Source organism: Thamnophis elegans, chromosome Z, assembly GCF_009769535.1.
Source record: "Thamnophis elegans isolate rThaEle1 chromosome Z, rThaEle1.pri, whole genome shotgun sequence".
In the NCBI taxonomy this organism is placed as follows: domain Eukaryota; kingdom Metazoa; phylum Chordata; class Lepidosauria; order Squamata; family Colubridae; genus Thamnophis; species Thamnophis elegans.
Genome location: NC_045558.1, coordinates 65,860,152 through 65,883,888, shown reverse-complemented (window position 1 = coordinate 65,883,888; position 23,737 = coordinate 65,860,152). Strand labels below are relative to the sequence as shown.

Genomic DNA, 23,737 nt, shown 5'->3' with positions numbered 1-23,737 from the left:
TTCACCCGCAGCAGAGATCGGGCGGGTGAGAGGAAGCGCTTTAGGCAGGGAGGTACGTGCCAGGAGGAGAGGAGAGTTTCCTCCCAGCACGCACCCCACTGATTAAAGAGCTTTCAGTGGGGTGCGTGCTGGGAGGAATCTCTCCTGTCCTCCCAGCTCCCTTTCACCCGCAGCAGAGATCGGGCAGGCGAGAGGAAGCGCTTTAGGTAGGGAGGTGCGTGCCAGGAGGAGAGGAGAGATTCCTCGCAGCACACACCCCACTGAAAGCGCTTTAATCAGTTTTCCTAAACCCCATTGAATCTAGAGGAGGGAAGAGAGAGAGATTGAGAGAAAGGGGGGATTTCCTAAGCCCCATTGAATCTAGAGGAGGGAAGAGAGAGAGAGAGAGAGAGAGAGGGAGAGAAAGAGGGAGTGTGTGAGGAGGGGAGATTTCCTAAATCCCATTGAATCCAGAGGAGGGAAGAGAGAGAGAGAAAGAGGTAGTGTGTGAGGAGGGGGGATTTCCTAAACCCCATTGAATCCAGAGGAGGGGAGAGAGAGAGAGAGAAAGAGGGAGTGTGTGAGGAGGGGGGGATTTCCTAAACCCCATTGAATCCAGAGGAGGGGAGAGAGAGAGAGAGAGAGAGAGAAAGAGGGAATGTGTGAGGAGGGGGGATTTTCTAAACCCCATTGAATCCAGAGAAGGAGAGAGAGAGAGGGAGGGAGGGAGGGAGGGAGGGAGGGAGGGAGGGAGTGTGTGCACAGGAGGGGGGATTTTCTAAAAGTCCCATTGAATCCAGAGGAGGAATGTGTGTGTGTGTTTGTGAGAGAGAGAGAGAAAGACTATCACTAAGTGTTGTAGCTTATGATTCTTGATGAATGTATTCTATTTTTTTTTTATGTACACCGAAGACAAATTCCTTGTGTGTCCAATCACACTTGGCTAATAAACTATTCTACTCTACTCTACTCTACTCTACTCTACTCATTTCTATTTCAATTCTAATAAGGAGTTTAGCTTCTCTCTCTTGAAAATGTAAGCTAGCATAATGCAAGCTAGCTTTAGCTTTCAAACAGTTTATTTAGTGACCAAAGTTACAATGGCATTGAAAAAAGTGACTGATGACCATTTTTCACACTTAGGGACCATTTTTCACACTTAGCGACCGTTGAAGCATCCTCATGGTCACGTGATCAAAATTTTGATGTTTGGCAACAGATTCATATTTATGATGCTTTCAGTGTCCTGGGGTCATGTAATCGCCTTGTGTGACCTTTTGACAAAATATAAAATTTTTAATCAAGCCCCCCCGGCCCGGTCAACGGTGTCCCTCTTTACCAATCTGAAAATCTGGTCACCTTATCATAGACCAAATCAGTTGCTTCCTGTTTTATTTGAAGCAGGATTATATTTACTAAGTAAACTACCATGCATGAACCAAAAACATCAATGAGTGCATTTTATCTAATGACAACCCCCTATTTCCCTCAATCATCAGTACTTGATCTTGTGTGTGTGTGTGTGTGTGTGTGTGTGTGTGTGTGTGTGTATACATACATACATATATACACACACATACATAAATTTGTGTGTATGTGCAGAGAGAGAGTAAAACTATAATGTACTGTAATCGACTTTTCAAAGAGATGGTTCCATTTATATTTGAACTTACATCACATGAATCAGTTTGTCTTTGGTGTAATTATAGAATTGCAGTAAAGGACACATTTTTAGTAGCTTGATAAATCCCCAAATGAACAGATAGGTCATTAATTGTGAAGGAAACTGAAATGAAAAATATAGGCTGCATCTAGAGTTCTTTTAAGTTAAAAAATTGGATACTAACAGATACATATTTCCCTAAATTCAATTAGATATTTACATTTTGATCTTTTAAACCATATTTTGAAAAGTCTTCCTTGGTTTATTTGTAGGCATCATTGTTATACAGGATATTGTACTTAGAAATTCCTTTACTTCAATAATCTATAGAGATTACTTCTGTATGCCTCTGCAAGACTTTCTGTCTAATTTATGCTACTTTTTAAATTAATTTGGAAAATAAAAACATCATTCCTTATCTCTGTTTCCAAGGATGAATCTGGGATCCGCATAAGATAAAAAGGCATTTTTGGAAAATGAAATAGTAAGTAGCTAGAGTCAAATGCTTAAGTGGAAAGTGTGCTTACTTCCAAGAAATAAGATAAAGTGAGAGCCTAATAGGGATTTTAGGTAGCAACTTCACAAACTTGTCTTCTGGAAAATGGTTCTTTTTTACTTGCCATGGCTTTCTGGTAAAAAAGATCAAGGATTTCTAAATTCAGCTTTACACCAAGATTTACAATCATACTGATAGTGGCTGGTTTACATGCACACTAAATAAATCCAGTCAAATATGTTCTGGCTTAATATACTGCTTCTGCTTTTAAAATAACTCTTAAAGAATTAACATACTCAAAGACCTTCCCAGTTCAAGTGCGATGGTGAGTGTATAATAAACATATATATTTTAGTAGTCTGTATGTTGTTCACAGAGCCAATCTAGTGGTTAAGGCACTGTTGTAGAAACTAAAAGACTGTATGTTCTGGTCCCACCTTGGCATAAAGCCAACTGAGTGACCTTGTGCCAGTCATTCCCTCTCAGTCCTAGGAAGAAGGCAGTATGGAAACCACTTCCAAAATCCTTGTCAAGATAACTGCAGGGTCTTCTCCATCTAGTTGCAAGAAATCAATCACAAAGATGCACAGAGATGTTATCATCTGATCTTAAATCTTCAAAACATTAATATTAAAAATTGAATAAAACAGTATAAACATGACAGTGGAACAATATAATCAATAATATCCCAAACACAAGGAGCAACCATAATCCACTCACAATTTAGGGGACTAAGATGATATCTTCCCCCAATCACTGAAGGCATCCTGCTTAATGAATGAATGACAGAGTTGGGTCTTGTCTAGAAACAGGAATATTATAGTATTAAAAGTAACTTTAAAAGGGTTATGATTTCTTACAGACCTTTCAGTTTTGCAATTAAAAGTCCCAACATAGGATGTTGATCACAGACTGGTAGAATCATCTCCAACTGGCCATGATGATGCCAAAATAATATAAATTGTGCTATGATCTAACAGTACAAAGTCTACCTTTTTAAACATGTATTGCAAAGTTTCATGCCAATATTAAGAAGCATAATTTCCATTGTGACATTGTAATAGAGTCATTTGTTTTCCTGAGTGCTTCTGAGAGAGTGCAATAATGGGTTGTCTCATCCATTCTGCTTAGAGACCACACTCTAAGCCTGTGGCCACACCCCGTCATTACCCTCTATGGCCCAGTTTCAGCTCGGTCTATACTTAGACAAAACATGTCAATTATATCAGGACTTCTTGCAGTCTCAGGAATAGGTTTTCATAACGATTTTTAACGAATTTAGAGAGCTTCATAGTACCCTAGCCTGGTTAGAAAAATCAATTTAAAAAGTGATTTAGAATTGCCTGGTTGCGCGGTCTTTTTTTAAAAAGCCACCATTTCCTCAAAAGCAATTGCGAGAGCCTCTGAAAATGTGCAAAGTCCCTGCCTAGTCTAGGCTAGGCATACCAGTTATTTTATTTGAGGCACCAATTCCCTGCCTAGGTTCGGCTAGGCAAACCCGTTTATTTAGGCACTTCAAATCTCAGCAGTTTCCTCCTGCCTGATGTTTTAGCCTCATCTCTGCTTACCTGGAAAGGCTTGGAGTCCCTGCCTAATTTTGACTAGGTATACTCATACAGCAGGCAGACAGCACCAGCAGCAGCAGCCTTGCTTGCTTAGAAACAAAATGGAGTACAGGGCTGCAGAACAAGGAGACAGGGCATTGCTTCCTAAAAGATCTTGTTCTTCTGTGGAAACTTCAGATTCCAGGCAGTCAAAGTCAAGGTATAAGGCTTCCAGCAGGAAAGGGCATTCCAAGGCTTCTGAAAAAGATGCCAGCAGAAGGCAAAAGGCCTTGGAGAAACAATTTCTTAGGGCTGAGAGACAGCTGTCAGAAAGTCAAACAGCTTCCACTCTGACAGAAGCAGCAGATTCCCGCCATTTTCAGGCTGAACAATTGCCTCACTCGGGATGTAATACCACAGGCTTGGTCAACATAGGGAGCAAGCGAGCACTCTTTTCACTTGCTTGTCAAACCTGCAATGCAGCTGAAGTAAACCCCTTTTTCTGTCCATGAGGGAGAGCAAATCTCCAGTGTTAGAAGGCCAGTCCCAGAGGTTACCTCTACACCCACTGCAGCTGGGCTTTGCCAAGAGGACTCTTTAATGTCTTTCTTGCCTGGAGATATAAAATTATTGATTTCCCAGGCTATTTCTCAGGGAGTTACTGCAGCACTGCAGCAATCTATTACCCAGATAGCCATGCTCCCTCAGCCATCTACCAGCCTCCAACAAGGTCCCCAGTTAACAGGAGCCCTGTTCCACTGGCGTGGGACACAATCTCACAATCCCGCTTCTGACAGTAAGGTTTCACTTCTTCTTGATGAGGGCCAAAGGGATGCAGATATTTCAGAGGATGAGGGTTTAACCCCAGATATCCAGGCCTTCACCTGGCTGTTTCCCTGATATCTTTAAGTCACTTTCACCTAAAGCAAAGATAACATCTGGCATGGGAGCTGATCTCATTCCAAGAACCTCGGGCCTCAGTTTGAACACTTTTTCTCTGAGCCAGCCATAGAACAGGAGGATATTCCTGCACCACAATCCTTTGTAGATGGAGTGCACAAACAATAGGTACAGTCAGGTTCATTTTTGACCCCAAGCCGAAATGACAGACATTTTTACAATTTGGCTCCCAACCTGGCTGATACTCTGGAGATACCCAAAGTAGATGATCCTTTGGCGTCCATTGTCTCTTCCTCCCTTTTGTCAGAAGACATAGCAGAAGGGCTCAAGGCTGAGGATAAAAAGGTGGGATTAACATTGCACAATACACACCAATGTTCAGCCTGGGCGATCAAAGCAGCCTCTGCAGTTTCCTTTTTTAATCAGACCTCGCTGCTTCGTCTTCACCAGATGCAACAAAGAATTCCACCGCATGAGGCCAGGCTCCAATAGAACCTCAACAAATTAATTGCAGCTACTCAATTCTCGGTGTATGCCACCCTAAATACGGCAAAGTATGCCTCCAGAGCTCTTTTATCATCCATTACATCTAGGAGAATGCGTTGGCTTCGCCATTGGCAGGCTGATTCCAAATCCAAATGGAGGCTAGCCTCTGGCCCCTATATAGGTGGCACGCTATTTGGGGAGGCCCTAGATCTGATCCTTATTGAAAATAAGGACAAAAGGAAGGTTCTTCCATCATCGTTTAGGCAGAAAGATTGACGTCCCTCACCATACTACCGCAAGCCTTCCTTTCGGCCAACTGAACCGGCATTCCCCTAGCCCAGAGGTTCTTGCCTCAGAGTTCTGAATGCCAGCCAGCCAGAGCGGGGTTTCACAACCATCCCAGGCAACAATTCCAAGCCAAACGGCCCTTTCGTGGAGCACGAGGTTGCTCCTTTCATAGACCAAGATGACTTCCAAACCAATCCTCCCATATGCGGCCGATTACGTCTATTTGCAGCCCAATGGGATACGACAACAACAGATAATTGGTTACTCAACTCAGTGAGGCTAGGCCTCAGTCTGGAATTCCTTTCCACACCCTGAATTTCTTTATTCATTGCTCTGTCTTGAAGAACAACGAAAAGCAAGGTCTCATGGAGACTGCCATCCAATCCCTGTTGCATATTCAGGCCATCGAGGCGGTCCTGAAGAGCCAAAGATAACAGGGATTTTTCTCCATTCTCTTTGTTGTTCCAAAGAATTCGGAGGAGAGAGGCTATTTTATATCTAAAAAGACTGAATGCAATCTGCTCTACAGAAGATTCAACATGCATTCCCTCCAATCCATCCTAGAGGGGATTCGGGACGGTGACTTCCTTGCTTCTATTGATTTGGTGGAGGACTACTTCCATGTGCCAATTATTCCGGCCCATCGCCAGTTCCTACGCTTTTGTTACAGAGGAACTCATTTCCAATATTCGGCATTGGCTTTTGGCCTTGTGTCGGTGCCCAGAACCTGGCAGCACTGGCAGCCTACTTCAGGTCAATATCTGTACATCTCTGATGCTATTTGGACTACATACTTATCCAGGCACCTCACTCAGGAGAGCGACAGAGGACTTACAAACCACCATCAAGGTCTTGCAAGATCACAGCTTCTCTGTCAACTTCCAAAAGAGTCATCTGCTTCTTACCACATGACTATTGCATCTGGGAGCAGTGATCGACATCACGTTAGGTGAAGTGTTTCTGTCACAGGGTCACAAGGACAGCCTAATATCCCTTGTTCAAAGGATACAAAAGGAGTACACGGTTCCCATCACCCTCCTGGCTTGGCTATTGGGAAAATGATGTTGTGCATTTCTATAGTTCCCTAGGCAAGACTACACGCCAGGCCCCTTCACTGGTTTCTGCTCCCATTCCAGCAGGCCTGCAGCAGCAACTCCCAGACCAGAGTTTGGGTCCATCCAACAGTCCCTCCGATGGTGGACATCCCCAGCCCTACACAAGGGATGTGCCTTCAAAGAACCCAGCTGCATCACGATAACATCGGATGCCAGTCTATTCTGCTGGGGCGCCCATCTCCAGTCTCACATGGTCCAGGGTCATTGGTCTCAGGAAGACCTGCACAATCTCAATTGGCTGGAGCTTCAGGTGGCACATTTGGTCCTTCGACAATTCAAGGACATAATCCAAGGACAACATGTTCTCCTTCTTATTGACAATGTGACTACCAAAGCTCACATCAACCGTCAGGAAAGCACCCATTTCAGGGTCCTCTTGACAGAAGCAAAACAGTTGGGTATGTGGGCAGAGGAATACTTCTCAAAGTGGAGGACATCATGGGAGCAGCAAATGTGCAGGCGGACTGCCTCAGCAGATCCACAATAGACCACTTACATCCAGACCTCTTCAGGGACCTGTCCAAGAGATTTGGTCAGCCTGTTGTGGATCTGTTCGTCTCCCTAACAAATGCTCAACTACCACAATATTTCACCAGGTTTGTAACACCGGGGACAGAGGGGACCAATGTTCTCTGCAGACCGTGGCCCAGGGAATTGCTGTATGCCTTCCCCCCTCTTCCCCTCATCCCAGGAGTCATTCGGAAGGTACTGAAAGACCTTCCACAGGGCCCAGGAGATCAGGAGTTCCACAGGGCCCAGGAGATCATTCTGCCAGACTTCTGCCCAGGGCAATCTCATGCTCTGGAGAAGAAATGGCACACCTTGGATGTGAGGAGGGCCTTGCAAACTTACATCAGGAGGACTTCCTCTACTAGAAAGACTGAGTTACTGTTTGTGTCTTTCCACCCTGCATCGATGGGCTCCAAGGTAACTCCATCGACAATTTGCCGTTGGCTGAAAACTTGCATTGCTAAGGCCTATGACGTTCAGGCTTTACCAGTTCCCAGAGGGGTGATTGCGCACTCTACCAGAAGTGCAGTAACAACAACATGCGCTACGCAAGCATCCATCGAAGAAATCAGCAGAGCAGCGACATGGGCTTCTCCTTTGCCCTTTATTTACCATTACAAATTGAACGTATTTGCTTCGGCAGAAGCATCCTTTGGACGGAGGGTCCTGAAAGAGTGCATGAACAGAACAAACAAGACAACCCATTCTTGTACTCTCCCAGACTTACTCAGGTAGGACCAACACCCCTTCCCCATTGACCGCAGCACTGGGTGCTCTTGTAGACTTGTCATTGCTTTTTATTTTATCACACTATCTTTGAAAATAACAAAGATACAGGTATTGTTAAAAGTCAGATTTTTAAGGGAGTATATTTTTAAAATAGTTTCTACAATGGTGCCTTAACCATACATACATACATACATACATACATACATACATACATACATACATACATATATATATGCTTATAAAATTCACTTTATTTCAAATTCTCTTACATCATAATTTACCTACAAAATTCATCTCAAATTTTTTGATAGAAACAAAAAAATTCTATATTTCTTTTCTTTTTTTATTGAAAATGTTACTTTTTTTAAAAAAAGGCAATGTTCCAATTGGTAACACAATTATTAGATTTAAACACTTATTTATTAATCTAGGTGTGATTAGACCATAATCTTAATTTTTAAAAAAACATTTACAGATCTTTATATAGTGGAAGGAAAAGTTGGTTAGGCACTTTTAGAGTTTTAGAAAAGCCTAAAAAGTCATTCCCTCTCCTCAAGAATTGCTAAAAAACAATATTCCAAAATATGACACAAGAGTATTAAACATTTCCATATAGTATTGCTTTCCATTAAATCAATCCTCCAAAGTAAATCATAAGAAAACAGCTTCATACCAAGTGAATCAGACTGAACAATCTTCAAGTCATACAAAGCTCTTCCTTTGATATTCTGCGCAGATCCTTAATTTGCTAAAATGCTATTGTAATATTTGCCAAAATTTATTATAATACATAATCGCTAAATTTCTATGGATATTCTCAATCATCCAGGCCATGGTTGTCCCAAAGGTGCTTTTTCAAGAGACAACTGGGTTTTCTTGTTTTTCTTTGAAGATGTTTCACTTCTCATCCAAGAATCTTCTTCAGCTCTGAAGAAGCTGAAGAAGCTTCTTGGATTCTTCAGAGCCGAAGAAGATTCTTGGATAAGAAGCAAAATGTCTTGAAAGAAAAACCAAAAACTCCAGTTGCCTCTTGAAAAAGCATCTTTGGGTATAATACATAATGCAACTTTTTTTCAACTAACCATAGCCCAGCATCTGAATTCTAAACTATTACTCTTAATTAAGATTTTCTGAAACATCAGCTTCCTTAAAACAGTTTGCTGTTTTAGAAAACTATAGTTAATGCTGATCCCAGTTCATGATTTTAGGAAACTATAGTTAATGCTGATCCCAGTTCATCATGGCTCAAATACAACTCCAAATGTGATAAGTTAAAAACTGAAACAAAAGCTTCAATACACTTAAAATTAAATGAGAGCACAGCCTATTAATATTTAGAACACTGGTTTTTCTTTTTAATTTTACATTTTAAATATTTAGGTTTTTTTATATTCATGATATATTTCTTTATATATTCTTTACAGATAATTACAGACTTTGATATGACGTTAAGTAGGTTTACCCATAATGGCAAAAGATGCCCCACATGTCATAGTGAGTATTCTATATTGCTTGTAAAAAATTTCATATCTCCAGGAACTCAAGAAAACCTATGACTGAAAACATATAGTAAAAGGAAAAAAATTTGAATTTTCCTTCTAGTGCATTATTTGGTCTAGTTGTGATATGTTACATTTTTAACTATTGTTTATCACCATTATAGTCTTCTAGATTCCGTGCAGTCGATTATAGTATAAATGATGCCATTTGAATAAGGACATCCGGGGGAAAATGTAATCAAAGCTAATTTCCTTTCATGAATCTGGGTATGTCATGTAGGCTAAGACTTGAATGCCATTATTTTAAAAATAACTTTAACCAATAGTAATGTTAAAGTTGGAGATTTTGCCTTATTTTAAATGGGTTACAAATATTATACTGGTAGATGGGTAAATTAAAATTTTGCATTGTTTGATTTGTACATACTCATTCTTTCTCGAACCTTTTTGAACATGTTCCAGATATCATTGACAACTGTAATCTCATTACAGAGGAATGTCGCACAAAGGTAATTTAAAACTGATAAGTTTGTTTCCTGTATTCATTATCAATTCCTACTGTTATGGAAGGTTGTATATTCATTTTGTACTTTGCATAGAATTGTCATGAAGTATAGTTAAATTGTAGCATTTAGGGTCCTGAGGCTGAAGATGAAAGAAAGTAATCCACCCACGGATAGCTAAACCAACCAAAGTTTATTGAACCAAGCATTCCATAGATAGCAGAATCAACAGCAAAATTATTAATCATGAAACATCATTCTTATAGTGTTTGCAGCTTCCTAGCTCTACCTACTTTACGTGTTATATCATTATTGGCTAACAAGTCTCCAAGGCACAATAATTGGTTAGTCCTTACATCATAGTGTTCGTGAGAATGTGCATGTTTTCACACACTGAATAAATCAAGTGTTATCAAATAAGTGAATAAAATGTTGCAGTTTATACTTTGTTTCATCATCCCGTGTCCTTGATCATGCCTGGGAACACTGCAAGCAAAGAATAGCTGACAGGCAAATATTTTCTGCAGATTGCTGCAGTTTGTACTTACACATGTAACCTCAGTTCTAAGGACCATCCAAATGATTCACTGTAAAAACCCTACATTTCCTCGCTTTTTGTTTTTAATGATGAAAAAAGAGATTTTTCAAGAGCATGCATTTGAATCACATTCAAAGTAGGTGCAGGAGACTTGCGAAACATGGCAAAAAAATAAAGGATCACATTGCATACAGCAACAGCAAAGTATAAGTAATGCGATTATGTTCACACTATAGAAAAACAATTGTTTTAACCAAAAATATCAGGTAACCAATTAGTTAACCAAGCATAAGGAGAAAATTCATCATGTACGTTATTTTTTATAGAAGTTTGTAAATTAGCTAATTCATCTTCAATAGTTTTATTAAGTGAATGAAAATACACAGCACAAGCACGTTGACCAACTAAGCTGCAAAATCCCCCTTGACGAGCTAGCAAATAGTCTATAGCAAAGCGTTGTTGAATTAAATCTTGATTAAGTTTTTCAATTTCATTTCGCAAATCTCTAATAATTGCAGCAGTAGCATTAATAGATTTCTCTAATCGACATGTGAGACCTAGAATAGAATATCTATTTTCTTGAGCTATTATTCCTGGGTATGATCCCAAAGTAATAGTTCCAGTTATGGCTCCAACTAATGCACGTCCAAAAGTAGGCAATGAAGAAAATTGAGTATCAATAATAACTTCATCAGAACATTTTGATCCTAAGGCTGCATGTCTTTTTCGAGTTGATAAACTTCCGGAAACACCCACTTGTACAAGTAAAGACAAATATCCAATGGCAGCACATTGATAGTTCTGAGGGTGAACGTTAGTTGCATATTTTTCAAAGAAAAACCACATTGCAGGATGTTTCAATTGCCATCCAGCACAGACTGATCTACCTGTTCCAATATTAGAAGAGTCAGTTTGAAAAATAGGAAAATTTTCAGGATACATATCAAGTATAGTGTTATAACCTTGTGATGTTTTAATGGTACCCCATTACCAATATTTCTGAGTACAATAACTATAATTCCCTACTTTATCTAAAATACGTTTAGCTTTTAGGTAATCAGACCATTGATTAAGCCAATTATGATGAGCATAACAACAAAAACATAAGCCTCTAGTAAATCGATTAATCCGAATATAATTCCATCTAACTAAATTTAATTCATGTGGAGGAATAGAAAATAACCAAGAAGAAGAAATAAGTTGGAGTTGTAAAACAATGAAAGCAGAAGAATTAATTAGATTAGGAATAAAAGCAACTTGACCAAGAGCTATAGGAGGTTCATAATATAAAGTTATATTACGACCATGAATCAAAAACATATATTGAACATGACAAATCCAAAGATTGGGATTAAGAGGAAAAGCAGGAGTTGTCTCTGAGTTAGTAGAAACCGGAAAGAAAAAGAAAAAGAGAAAACAATACATGAGAAAAACGGATTTTTTCAATTGAGGTTGATCTTCAATGTGATTCCAAGGCAAGATTGGAAGATGTTGCATCCTTGGATTTTTCATTTGTTTTTCCATGATAAGGACAAACACACCGGCCTGGAATCCACACAGCTTGCTTTGTTTGCAAATCTTCAACTGCAGCGTAACCACGTCCAACTTATAACCATGATCAACTTATAACCTGGGGACGTCTGAAAATGAAACTTGACTGGAATATCTGAAAAATAATCTAGAAAAGTTAAGTAATTTCATGCATAAAGAGCAATAGAGATCAAATTTTGAATCTTTCTCAAATTTAAGGGACCAGATTCAGTTTTTACTAATTTAGTTAATGTAGCTTTGAATGTATGATGAGCTCGCTCAATTATAGCTTGCCCTTGAGAATTGTAAGGAATTCCATGTATCAATTGAATGTTCCATTGTTGATAAAAAGAATTAAAGTCCTTGCTGGTATACGCAGGACCATTGTCAGTTTTTAATTGAATTGGTCGGCCCATTACGGAAAAAGCAGAAAGACAATGAGACATTGCATCAAAAGTGCGCTCATGTCTAGCAGCAGTGACCCATAAAAAATGAGAATATGTATCAATGGATGCATGTAAATAAGTGTATGGTTTAAAGGTAGCAAATTGTGTGACATCCATTTGCCAAATTTGATTAGCTTTTGTTCCTTGAGGATTTACTCCCATAGGAAAAGGAACAGCAAATTGTTGAGAAGAAGTACATCCTCGAACAATGTCATGAGCCTGAGACATAGGAACAGAAAATTGTTTAGCCAAAGATTTAGCATTTTGATGAAAATAGCAATAGCAATAACAATAGCAATAACAGTAGACTTATATACCGCTTCATAGGGCTTTCAGCCCTCTCTAAGCGGTTTACAGAGTCAGCATATTGCCCCCAACAACAATCCGGGTCCTCATTTTACCCACCTCGGAAGGATGGAAGGCTGAGTCAACCCTGAGCCGGTGAGATTTGAACCGCTGAACTGCTGATCTAGCAGTCAGCCTGCAGTGCTGCATTTAACCACTGCGCCACCTTGGCTCTGTCAAGTATGACAGAGCCAAGGTGGCTCAATATGAATGACTAGCAACAGGATCTGAAAGAAGAGTTGTAACTTCTTTGAGAGTCTCATCAGCTCGTCTATTTCCTTCCGTCAAAGGATTTTGAAAAGGAGAATGGCTCCTAATGTGCTCAGCATATAAAGGAAAGACACGTTCTTCCAAAACATGTTTTAAAGATAAAATAAAGACAAAAGATTAATGTCAGGAGAAATAGCACAATAAGCATAAGGAAGAGATTGCATTGCAAGAAAAACATATTTGGTATCAACAATAAGTTAATAGGCTGCTCAGAAAATAATCTCAGAGCCAAAATAACAGCTGCCAAGTCAGAACGTTGGGCAGATGTCTGAACAGAAGTGAATTTAGAAAATCATTGTTGACCATCCGTCCAAACCACAACTCCACGAGTGGGTGATCCATCTGTGAATACTGTTAAAGCTTCAGGAAGAGGAGAACGAGTAAAAAGAGAAGAAAATGAAAGATTGTGTATTTGTAATAACTATTCTAGCATCTTTAGGTAAAGAATATTGAATATCACCAAAGTAGTGTGAACAGGCAATTTGATATGAATTAGAAACGGTCATCAAATATTCATGTTCAGGTTTAGTATGAGTGAAAGCTATTCCATCCAGGTCATGACCTATTAATTGCAAAGATCTTGGTCGTGCTTTCATAATCAATTCTTCTAAAGCCTGTTGATAAGGAAAAATATTTCTAGGGGGAGAGGCAGACAAATTCAACCATTCATGAATATGAATCACTTTTTCATCCAAAATAGAATAAAGACATCCAGTAGGTAGAGGTGAAGTAGGAAAAATTGCTAACCATAGTTTCTTAACTATAGAAACAATTCTAGCAACATATCTCAATTTAAGTTTATTTAGAATGTCCTGGAGACATTTCTTTTGCAAAACAATAAGCGAAACTAAATCTCCAGGATGTTTGGAACCTTTTAATAGAGAGAAAGACAGTAAGCAAAACCATGTTACCTCTTTTTTCTTTATCCTGTAACTGTAAAGGAAAATTAAAACAAACACATCCTGTTTAATAAGAAAGAACAGTCTAAAAGTTACTTTTGCACTTAGGAAATTCTGTACAATGGTAGTCAACCACCACTAGATGGCGTTGAACGACAATCTTTCTGAAAATTACCTGATTTTCCACACTTGAAACAATTCCCTAAAAACAATTCTCTAAAGGCTTTCTTTTCTTTTCTGAATTGCTTCCAATCTTGAGGTATCACAGAATAACCATTCTTAATTCCTTCCAAAGGACCTCTAGTAAAATTTCCAGTAATTCCATAATCAGAAATAGCCTTTTTTAACTCCCTTAAAATCTGAAATGGCAAACCTTCCCATTCAGCAATCTGTTGTCCAGGCTGTGGTCCTGGTTGATACTGTATCGGACACACACACACAACAATTCAGCTAACTCTTCTCCAGAAATAGTAACATCCGATTTAAAACTTTCTACCATTTTCTGAAAAGCAGACTTTTGGAGAATATTAGCAGAAGGAGGGGGGAAAGGAGAAAGAGAAAGAGGAGGAGAGATAGGAGGAGGGGAAGGAGGAGGCTTTAACACAATGTCAGAAGAAGCAGAAGGTGTTACTTCAGCCTTAGACTTAAGATCAAAAGACGAAATTTCTTGTTCATACACTGGAGGAAAGATCACAGTAGAAGAATGTTGAGAGGGGGAAAATGATAAGAAAGAAACAGAATCCTCTTTCTGACCAAACATTTCTATAGCATAATGACACAAATGCCAAGCATGTAAAATATCTACATCTTTCCTCTGCTCAGAATGCAAAACCCTGCCAACCTTTTCACAATCTGACAACTTCAGAGAGCCTTTTGCAGGATAGAAAGGACAACTTCCCGGACCAGCCGAAAAAGAGCCTTTTGTGAAATAGATAACTCAGACTTCTTAAGAAGATAACCCAACTCATTAACATGCTTCCTTTGTTCCTGAGAAAGCAAAGATCCCATATTTACAGAAATCTTATAAAGTAAGATTGTAGAGCCCTTGGGCTGACAATGTCTATCCTTCCCTGGACAAAATATGGGTCCCTGTTCGGGAGGCCAAAATGTAGCATTTAGGGTCCCGAGGCTGAAGATGAAAGAAAGTAATCCACCCACGGATAGCTAAACCAACCAAAGTTTATTGAACCAAGCATTCCATAGATAGCAGAATCAACAGCAAAATTATTAATCATGAAACATCATTCTTATAGTGTTTGCAGCTTCTTAGCTCTACCTACTTTACGTGTTATATCATTATTGGCTAACAAGTCTCCAAGGCACAATAATTGGTTAGTCCTTACATCATAGTGAGAACGTGCATGTTTTCACACACTGAATAAATCAAGTGTTATCAAATAAGTGAATAAAATGTTGCAGGTTATACTTTGTTTCATCATCCCGTGTCCTTGATCATGCCTGGGAACACTGCAAGCAAAGAATAGCTGACAGACAAATATTTTCTGCAGATTGCTGCAGTTTGTACTTACACGTGTAACCTCAGTTCTAAGGACCATCCAGATGATTCACTGTAAAAACCCTACAGTAAATCCTCAATTTAGTCCACTTTTTCAGTAGCCATTACTTAATAATAGAAATTCCAATCCCAATAGCCACTATAAGCAAAGGATTCCCTGCGTTAAGTATACTTCTGTATTAAGACCACTTGCTGATTTTTGTGTGTATATTCCTTTGTATGTTTATACATGTCTTAAGTTAATATTGTATATAATGTACTTATTTAAGATACTAGGGATATATCAAAACTAAGGAAGCAGAATAGAGTACAACAAAACAGAACAGAATAACAGAATTAGAAGGTCCTTGGAGGTCTTCTATTCAAACCCCTTGCTCAGGTAGGAAACCCTATAATATTTCAGACAAATGGTTGTCCAATCTCTTCTTTAAAACTTCCAATGTTGCAGCATTCACAACTTCTAGATGCAAATTTTTCCATTGATTAGTAATTGTTGTAACTGTCAGGAAATGTCTTCTTAGTTCTATGTTGTTTCGCTTTGATTAGTTTCCATTCATTGCTTCTTGTCCTGCCCTCAGGTGCTTTGGAGAAGAGCTTGACTCCCTCTTCTTTGTGTTTAGTTTATGCAGTTAGAACAAAAATGGGATATTACAGAAATAAATAGCAACTAACTGTTTTTCTTTCTAGTTATTCCATCTAAAAGAAATATATTATGCTATTGAAATTGATCCTAATCTTACCGTGGAAGAGAAGTATCCATATATGGTTGAGTGGTGAGTTTGTGAAAAGTGATTTGTTTACTGTTAAAAGTTTACAACTGAATAATTAAGCAGTTGTTGATAAGAGCACCCACTTATTGTGTCTTGATAAAATATCATGACCTATTTTATCGTGATAAAACATGATCTATCTTAAGTCCAGCATTTAAAACAAGTTCACAAATTATTGCTTTAAGTTATTGTCTCTTAGCTCTTTCTTGCATCCTTTAAGTAACAATTTTGAAAATATATAATGCCATCCAACATAATTTTTACACATACAATATTTGGGAAAAATAAATACATTTGATACAGTTATTGAGAAGTAAAATCACCTTCCAAATGTAATGGGTAGAATAAATTTCCCCTCATATATTTCAACCTTAGATTTCATCAGTCCCAGACAGAATGCCCGATAACAAGGAATAGTAGAATATCTGCTAGAGATCAGACTTTCTTCACTTATTGTCCTTTCTTTTTGGATTAATGATTAATCCTAATCATTTTGTCTCTATTTTATGATTGTCCATTTGATTGCTTTATTTTAAATTGTTATTGTTGTACCAGATATAAAGATTGTCAAACACATATTGAAGATTGGCTGATTCAGAAGTCTATTTATATTATTTTTCTAATGGACAGAAAGCCCTAAAGAAGACCCAATTTGATACAGTAGTTAAGGAACTAGATTAGAAATTGGAAGACCATGAGTTATAGCTTCATTTTAAGGCACAACCAACTAAGTGACCTTCGGCCAGTCACTTTCTTGAGCCTTTGAAAGAAAACAATTGTCAGCCCCTGCTTTGCTGCTGCTTCGGCTGCCATTGAAACGGGGAGGGGGGGCATGGTATTTGGGAGGGGATTCATTGTTGTGCTGGAGGAAGATTCTGGATTTTGAACTGTCCACCTTACTGCGCATGTGGAGGAGGAGGTTTCCCGCCAAGGCCAACGGAGCAGCATTCCATCCTGGTGATGCCTTTCGAAGTTATCTCACACCTGACATTTGGGAGTTTTATGATTGGACTGTGTACGGGATGCCAAGAGGAGGGGAATGAAATATATAATATATTATTTGCTTTCGCGCCTAAATAACCAGACTTCGCTTAGCTTCGCTTCTAATCACTTATAATTAGTAAAAGTACACTTGATCTCTACCAATGGAGTCCTGTGGTTTTCTTTCCTGATTTTTAAATGAAGAAGGATCTGACAATTAAGCGAAGTCTCACTTCCACCCCACCTGGAGCTACTGAGGGGGATGTCCTCAAAAGAAGAAAAAGAATGTCTTTGCATGTGAGTGATCAAGAGGAAACTGAGGGGGCAGCGGAGGAACCATCTTTCACTGAAAGGCTGGCTAGTCTAAGGGTGGAAGAGCCTACTGTTCGGCCCCGATGGACTTTGGGTGTGGGACTAAAAGAGGAGGCAGAGGAGTTGGATGTGGGAGTCACGAGAAGGAGAAAAAAAAAACCAGCGGAATGGGGTGACGCTGGGAAAGAGGATTACAAAATGTCCCATGCTATGAGACTCCTCAAGGAAGCTTGGTCTGAACGCAAGAGCCGTGGGAGAGCGGTGGAAGGGGAGCAAGCTGAAGAGTTTGAGCAAAGGTACTCCATGCACAGGTTAAGGGAGGGTGAAGAAGCCGAGGGGTGTTGGGAGCGAGAAAACCCAGAACCAGCCTCCCCCCCCCCCAGCTAGGGCCGCTCCAAGAGTAGGGGGGGGCAGGCGATGCCGAATGGCAAAAGTCCCTCCCTTAACAGTAAAATATGATAGTGATCCCAAAAGTTTAGGGCTGTTTATCATACAGGTCTGGAACTATATGGAGATTTACGGTCCAGATTTAGAAACTGATGATATGAAAGTGAGAATGGTCTTACTGGCATTGGAGAAAAAAGCGTCTGAATGGATGGTGGGCTTACACCAATGCAATTCCCCTCTCCTGAGGAATTTTAATGACTTTATGGCGGCAATGAAGAGGAGGTTTGATGACCCACTGTTTGAGAAACGCAGGAGGGTGAAATTTATGGCCCTGAAGCAGGGAAATAGATTGGTGGCTGATTATATTCAGGAGTTTCAACAGTTGTCAGCCTATATGAGGGGATGGTCAGAAGACACTCTGTTGGATCAGTTCGCTGGGGGATTGAAGGAAAAAAATTACCAACAGTGCGTTAACAGACACCTTCCCCGCCGAGTGACTGCTTGGTTTGAACACGCAGCAGATGTTGAGTTAGATTTGGCCAGGCTTCAATGCATGAAAGAGGAAGAAGCGGAGAAGTCCCCCCCCCCCATCGGCCCAAAAAGCCCCCCTCCGCGCCAGAGGGGAAGGGAAGGGAAGCTTCGCCGGCAAGGCCAAGCCTTTCACGTGCTTCCGCTGCAGAAAGGAAGGCCATCGCGCAGTGAATTGCCGCGTTAAAATGGCTCAGACCGCTCCACCCCCTCCCAGAAGAGAGGGGAAAGCAAGTAAGCCTCTGAGCAAGAAGAGAGAGGCTGCGTGCGCCGCTGAAAATGTCCCCCAGCATTTCCAGCCAGAGGAGGAGGAAGACGTTAGCTCCAGCTCGTCTGATGAATCAGATGACGATCGCTCGTACCGATGGGTGAGTTCAAACAAAGCCCCCATGCTTATCCCTATTGAACTAAGGGTGCCACCTGCTGGCGAGACTGAAAAGCTTTTAGCTCTGCTGGATTCAGGCTGCTCTCGCTGTATGATAAGTCCAGCAATGGTAGAAAAACTGGGATTGAAATTGAGGACTTTAAAAACCCCTATTGTTTTTTGCCAAATTGATGGTTCTATTGCGGGAGGGGGCCCTGCTCATTTTTCTTCTGAGCCCTTAGAGATGAAGATGGGGACCCATCAGGAATTGATCACTTTTATTGTAGCACCTGGAATGGACCGGCCCCTTATCTTAGGGCTCCCCTGGCTTTGTAAATGGAACCCTCACATTAACTGGAGGAAGGGGTGGTTATGCATCCGCACTGGCGAGCCCCCTGAAAGGGAGGTTGAGACCCCAGACCCTGCTGATTCTAACCCCACTTTGGCAGCCAGGGGGCAGGAGAGGATCGAAGGGGAGGAAAAAATTCTGAAAGAATATTGGGATCTAAGAGGAGTATTTAGTGAAAAATCTTCTGATAAACTCCCCCCGCACAAGCCCACTGATTGCACCATTGATATTTTACCTGGAGTGAAGCTTCCCAAGCCCCAAATATATTCAACGTCCCCTAGGGAGATGGAGGAAATGAGAAGATTCATTGATAAAAATTTGGAGAGGGGTTTTATTGAACCCGCTAGACCCAAGGTGGCGGCCCCTGTACTGTTCAGGAAGAAGAAGGATGGCTCTCTTCGTCTTTGTGTTAATTTTAAGAACCTTAACGGAATCTCGGCCCAGAACCTCTATCCGCTACCCCTAAATGAAGGACATGCTGGCCCAATTGGGGAAGGGCCGCATTTTCACTAAACTGGATTTGCAGGAGGCATACTATAGAGTCCGTATTAAAGAGGGAGACGAGTGGAAGACGGCTTTTAACTGTCCCCTTGGCTGTTTCCAGTTTCGTGTGATGTCTTTTGGCCTGCAGGGGGCGCCTGTGGTTTTCATGCAATTAATTAATGAGGTGTTGCATGACCATCTTTACAAAGGCGTTATCGTATATTTAGATGATATCCTTATTTACACGCAAACACATGAGGAACACGTAAAGCTGTGCTGAAGAAACTTCGAGCCGCGGAGCTTTACGCCAAGTTGTCCAAGTGTGAATTCCATCAAGAGAAAGTTGACTACCTGGGCTATCGTATCTCCCACACAGGTATAGAGATGGATCTCACTAAGGTCAAAGCGGTCACTGAGTGGGAGGCCCCTCGTACACGCAGGCAGTTGCAGAAATTTTTGGGATTTGCCAATTTCTATCGCCAGTTCATCCCTTCTTTTGCTAAAATTGCTCTTACCATAACTAACCTGTTAAAGTACAAAGGCGGGCCGAAACCCAAATCTAGCAAGCCGTTGGATTGGACCATGGAATGTCAAGCTGCCTTTGAGAAGTTAAAACGGCTTTTTACCGAGGAACCAGTCCTCAAGCACCCGGACATGGACATGCCATTTGTGGTTCAGGCTGATGCCAGCGACGTGGCGGTGGGGGGCATGTTACTTCAAGCCAATAATCAAGGTAACTTGCAGCCCTGCGCATACACCTCTCGCAAACTGACTGACACAGAGAGACGTTGGGCTATTTGGGAGAAAGATGCATTTGCTGTTCGTTGGGCTTTAGCCACATGGCGCCATTTTCTGGAAGGTGCTAAGCACCCATTCGAGGTGTGGACTGACCATAAAAATTTGGAAGCCTTGAGAACTCCTAGGAAACTTTCTCCTAAGCAAATGCGCTGGGCTCAACATTTCAATTGTTTTAATTTCACCCTGAAATACATTCCGGTGGGGGAAGAATTTCATGGCTGATGCTTTATCCAGGCTTCCTCAGTACAACTGTTCTAAGCTCAGCGTGGTCCAGCCGGTCATTCCCACGTTGAGCCTCGCTGCTCCAGTTGTTATTAGACATCAGGCAGGTTCTAAGTTGGAGATGTCCCAGGATTTTCTTTCCAATCTCAAGAACGCCCTCGCTCATGATGAATGGTTCCAGCAGCATGTGAATGAATGTACCATGAGGGACAACTTGCCCTGGATTGGGGCAAAACTTTACGTTCCTGCATCTCTTCGTCTAGTGGTTCTTCAACGGGCTCATGATTCCCTGATGGCAGGGCATTTTGGCTTCGTGAAGATGCTGCATCTCGTGAAAAGGCAGTTTTGGTGGCCTTCTTTGAAAAAGGACATTGAACTTTATGTGGCCAGTTGTCCCATTTGTGCTACTGCTAAACGGCCACCGGGGAAACCTCAGGGCTTACTCCAGACTGTAACTCGCCCTGTCGCCCCGTGGAAGGAGATCTCTATGGACTTCATTGTCGAGCTCCCTGAGAGCCAGGGGCACACTGTTATCTGGGTGGTTACCAACTTGTTCTCAAAACAGGTCCACTTCATCCCTTGTTCCAAGATTCCATCTGCTAAGACTCTCGCTAAGATGTTCATCTCCCACGTTTACCACTTGCATGGGGTGCCTGACCGCATCGTTTCGGATAGGGGTGTGCAGTTCACCTCCATGTTCTGGAAGGAGTTTCTTAAGCGGGTTGGCTCCACCCAGGGCCTAAGCTCCAACCAACCACCCTCAGACTAATGGGGCTTGTGAGAGGACTAATTCTGTTCTGGAGCAGTATTTACGTTGTTTCATCAACTACCAGCAAGATGATTGGGTGGACTTGTTGCCGCACGCGGAGGTGGCTTATAATAATTCTGTGCATAGCAACACTGGCTTCACCCCTTTCTGGGTGGTGTCTGGTCAGGATTCTGTACCTATCCCAGAGGTTCCTCCTGAGCAGCCACAGGTCTCGTCTCTGGCTGAATGGAGTGATCGCCTTCAGCACGTTTGGCCTTTAGCACTCCAAACTTTGGACGCTGCGCATCACGCACATAAGAAACAGGCGGATAAGAAACGGTATAAACCGGCTGATTACAAGGTGGGTGATCAAGTTTATCTGTCCACCATGTTTCTTCAAACTCCCCAAAAATCAAAGAAGTTGGAGCCTAAGTATGTTGGCCCGTTTCCTATTGTCAAGGTCATCAATCCTGTTTCTGTTCAGCTGCAGCTGCCTAAGCACCTCAACCAGGTCTACCCTGTTTTTCATGTTAACCTCATAAAGCCTGTTCACTTTGCGTCTTTGCGTCTGCCTATTCCACCACCACCCGCCCCACTATTGATTGACGGTGAACAACATTTCGAGGTTCGTGAAATTTTGGACTCCCGTAGATGACGGAATCGTATTCAGTACCTGGTGGCTTGGAAGCATTTTCCCCCTTCTCATGCAGAGTGGGTGGACAAGTCCCATGTCCAGGCCCCTAAGTTGCTCCGCCAATTCTATTCTGATTATCCTGACAAGCCCTAGTTTGGCCGATTCCCTGACGTTTTTCTCTCTCCCTCTCCCCTTTTCCCCTTTACGTTTCTTGTGGTTCGTCTGTTTGTTTGTGCTTTGTCGTTTTGCAGGTCTGACCGCCTTTTTCTGGAGGAGGGCCAAATGTCAGTCTCTGTTTTGCTGCTGCTTCAGCTGCCATTGAAACGGGGAGGGGGGCATGGTATTTGGGAGGGGATTCATTGTTGTGCTGGAGGAAGATTCTGGATTTTGAACTGTCCACCTTACTGCGCATGTGGAGGAGGAGGTTTCCCGCCAAGGCCAATGGATCAGCATTCCATCCTGGTGATGCCTTTCGAAGTTATCACACCTGATATTTGGGAGTTTTATGATTGGACTGTGTACAGGATGCCAAGGGGAGGGGAATGATATATACAATATATTATTTGCTTTCGCGCCTAAATAACCAGACTTCGCTTAGCTTCGCTTCTAATCATTTATAATTAGTAAAAGTACACTTGATCTCTACCAATGGAGTCCTGTGGTTTTCTTTCCTGATTTTTGAATGAAGAAGGATCTGACAACAATGGCAAGCTGCTTCTGAAAATGATAGGGACTAACCCAAATGGTCACCAGGAGTCAAGACTGATTCATAGGTGCACATGCACGTACCCACAGAAAGAGAAATATTATGCCTATAAGAAAAGAAACTTTTTAATATTTTATTTTTATCTGTAGGTACAACAAATCCCATGCTTTGCTTATTGAACAAGGATTACAGAAGAACAAACTTGCTGAAATTGTGAGAGAGTCTGATGTTATGCTGAAGTAAGCATCTATTTCTGTAATCATAAAACACATCAGAAATCAAAAATTGTGTGAAATGTTATATATTTATTTATGCTCCATTGTGGACTTGCTTTTGCACTTAGTGGTGATGAGAAAAGTGCTTCAATTTGATTGCCTCTTTCCAGAGGTGGTATTCACTTACTGGTTCCCTACTGGTTCGCAAATGTGAGCGTGTGCATGGCTCAGCCTTCCATGCATGCACTTTGGCTTGAAAACATGCCTAAATGGAACCGCATAGAACCAGGACAAATGGGTTGACCGTGATTTCCACTACTGGTTCAAGCAAACCGGTCAGAAACGGCAGAATACCACCTCTGCCTCTCCTGTTGTAACTCTTGTATAGTACATATTGAGCTTCTTACTATATCAGAACACTAAAAATGTTTCATATCACAGTGGTTGCATTGTTACGTTATGTTGTTACGATAAATGAAGATTTGGCTATATTTGAAAATATGTATTTGTATATATGAGAATCATTTTGTATATATAAGAGTCAATCACTTTCTGCTTGCTATTCACTTTTTATAGTAATGTAATATAGAAGATTCTATTTCTTCTTTTAGCTTATATGGCAGTCATGATCTGAAAGTCTAATCATTACTGATCTAATAGTAGTACTGCATCTTACAAAAGTCTTTAAAATATTTCTTTTTCCTTCATTGGGATATATAAGAATTTGATTATCTGCTTTTTAGCCTACTTCAACAAGACTGGGGAAAAAACAAAAAACAAAAAAAAAACCCCAAGGCTGTAGCCATGTTCTTTCTAGGTGCTGCACTATTATTGCATGTACTCAGACCCAAGAAAAAGGAAAGCAGATATTGCATAAGAAAGGTTTTTTTTTTCTGTTCTGCCTTATCTCTATAAGCAAGGTACAGAAGATCCATTCTGGATTTCTGGGATTTCTGTTTCACCCTTTTCAAAGGCAGTGATTTA

At 40.9% G+C, this 23,737-nt stretch overlaps 1 protein-coding gene across 5 annotated transcripts in view; it reads left to right on the top strand.

Annotated features, from left to right (window-relative positions):
- NT5C3A (5'-nucleotidase, cytosolic IIIA) overlaps positions 1-23,737 on the top strand; it is a 158,869-nt gene that overhangs the window by 126,566 nt on the left and 8,566 nt on the right. For all 5 annotated transcript variants that reach the window (XM_032234717.1, XM_032234719.1, XM_032234715.1 and 2 more), the window contains 4 exons: positions 9,135-9,204; positions 9,672-9,718; positions 15,944-16,029; positions 22,688-22,777. In XM_032234717.1, the coding sequence (XP_032090608.1) occupies positions 9,135-9,204; positions 9,672-9,718; positions 15,944-16,029; positions 22,688-22,777 (293 nt within the window). The remainder of the gene's footprint in view (positions 1-9,134; positions 9,205-9,671; positions 9,719-15,943; positions 16,030-22,687; positions 22,778-23,737) is intronic.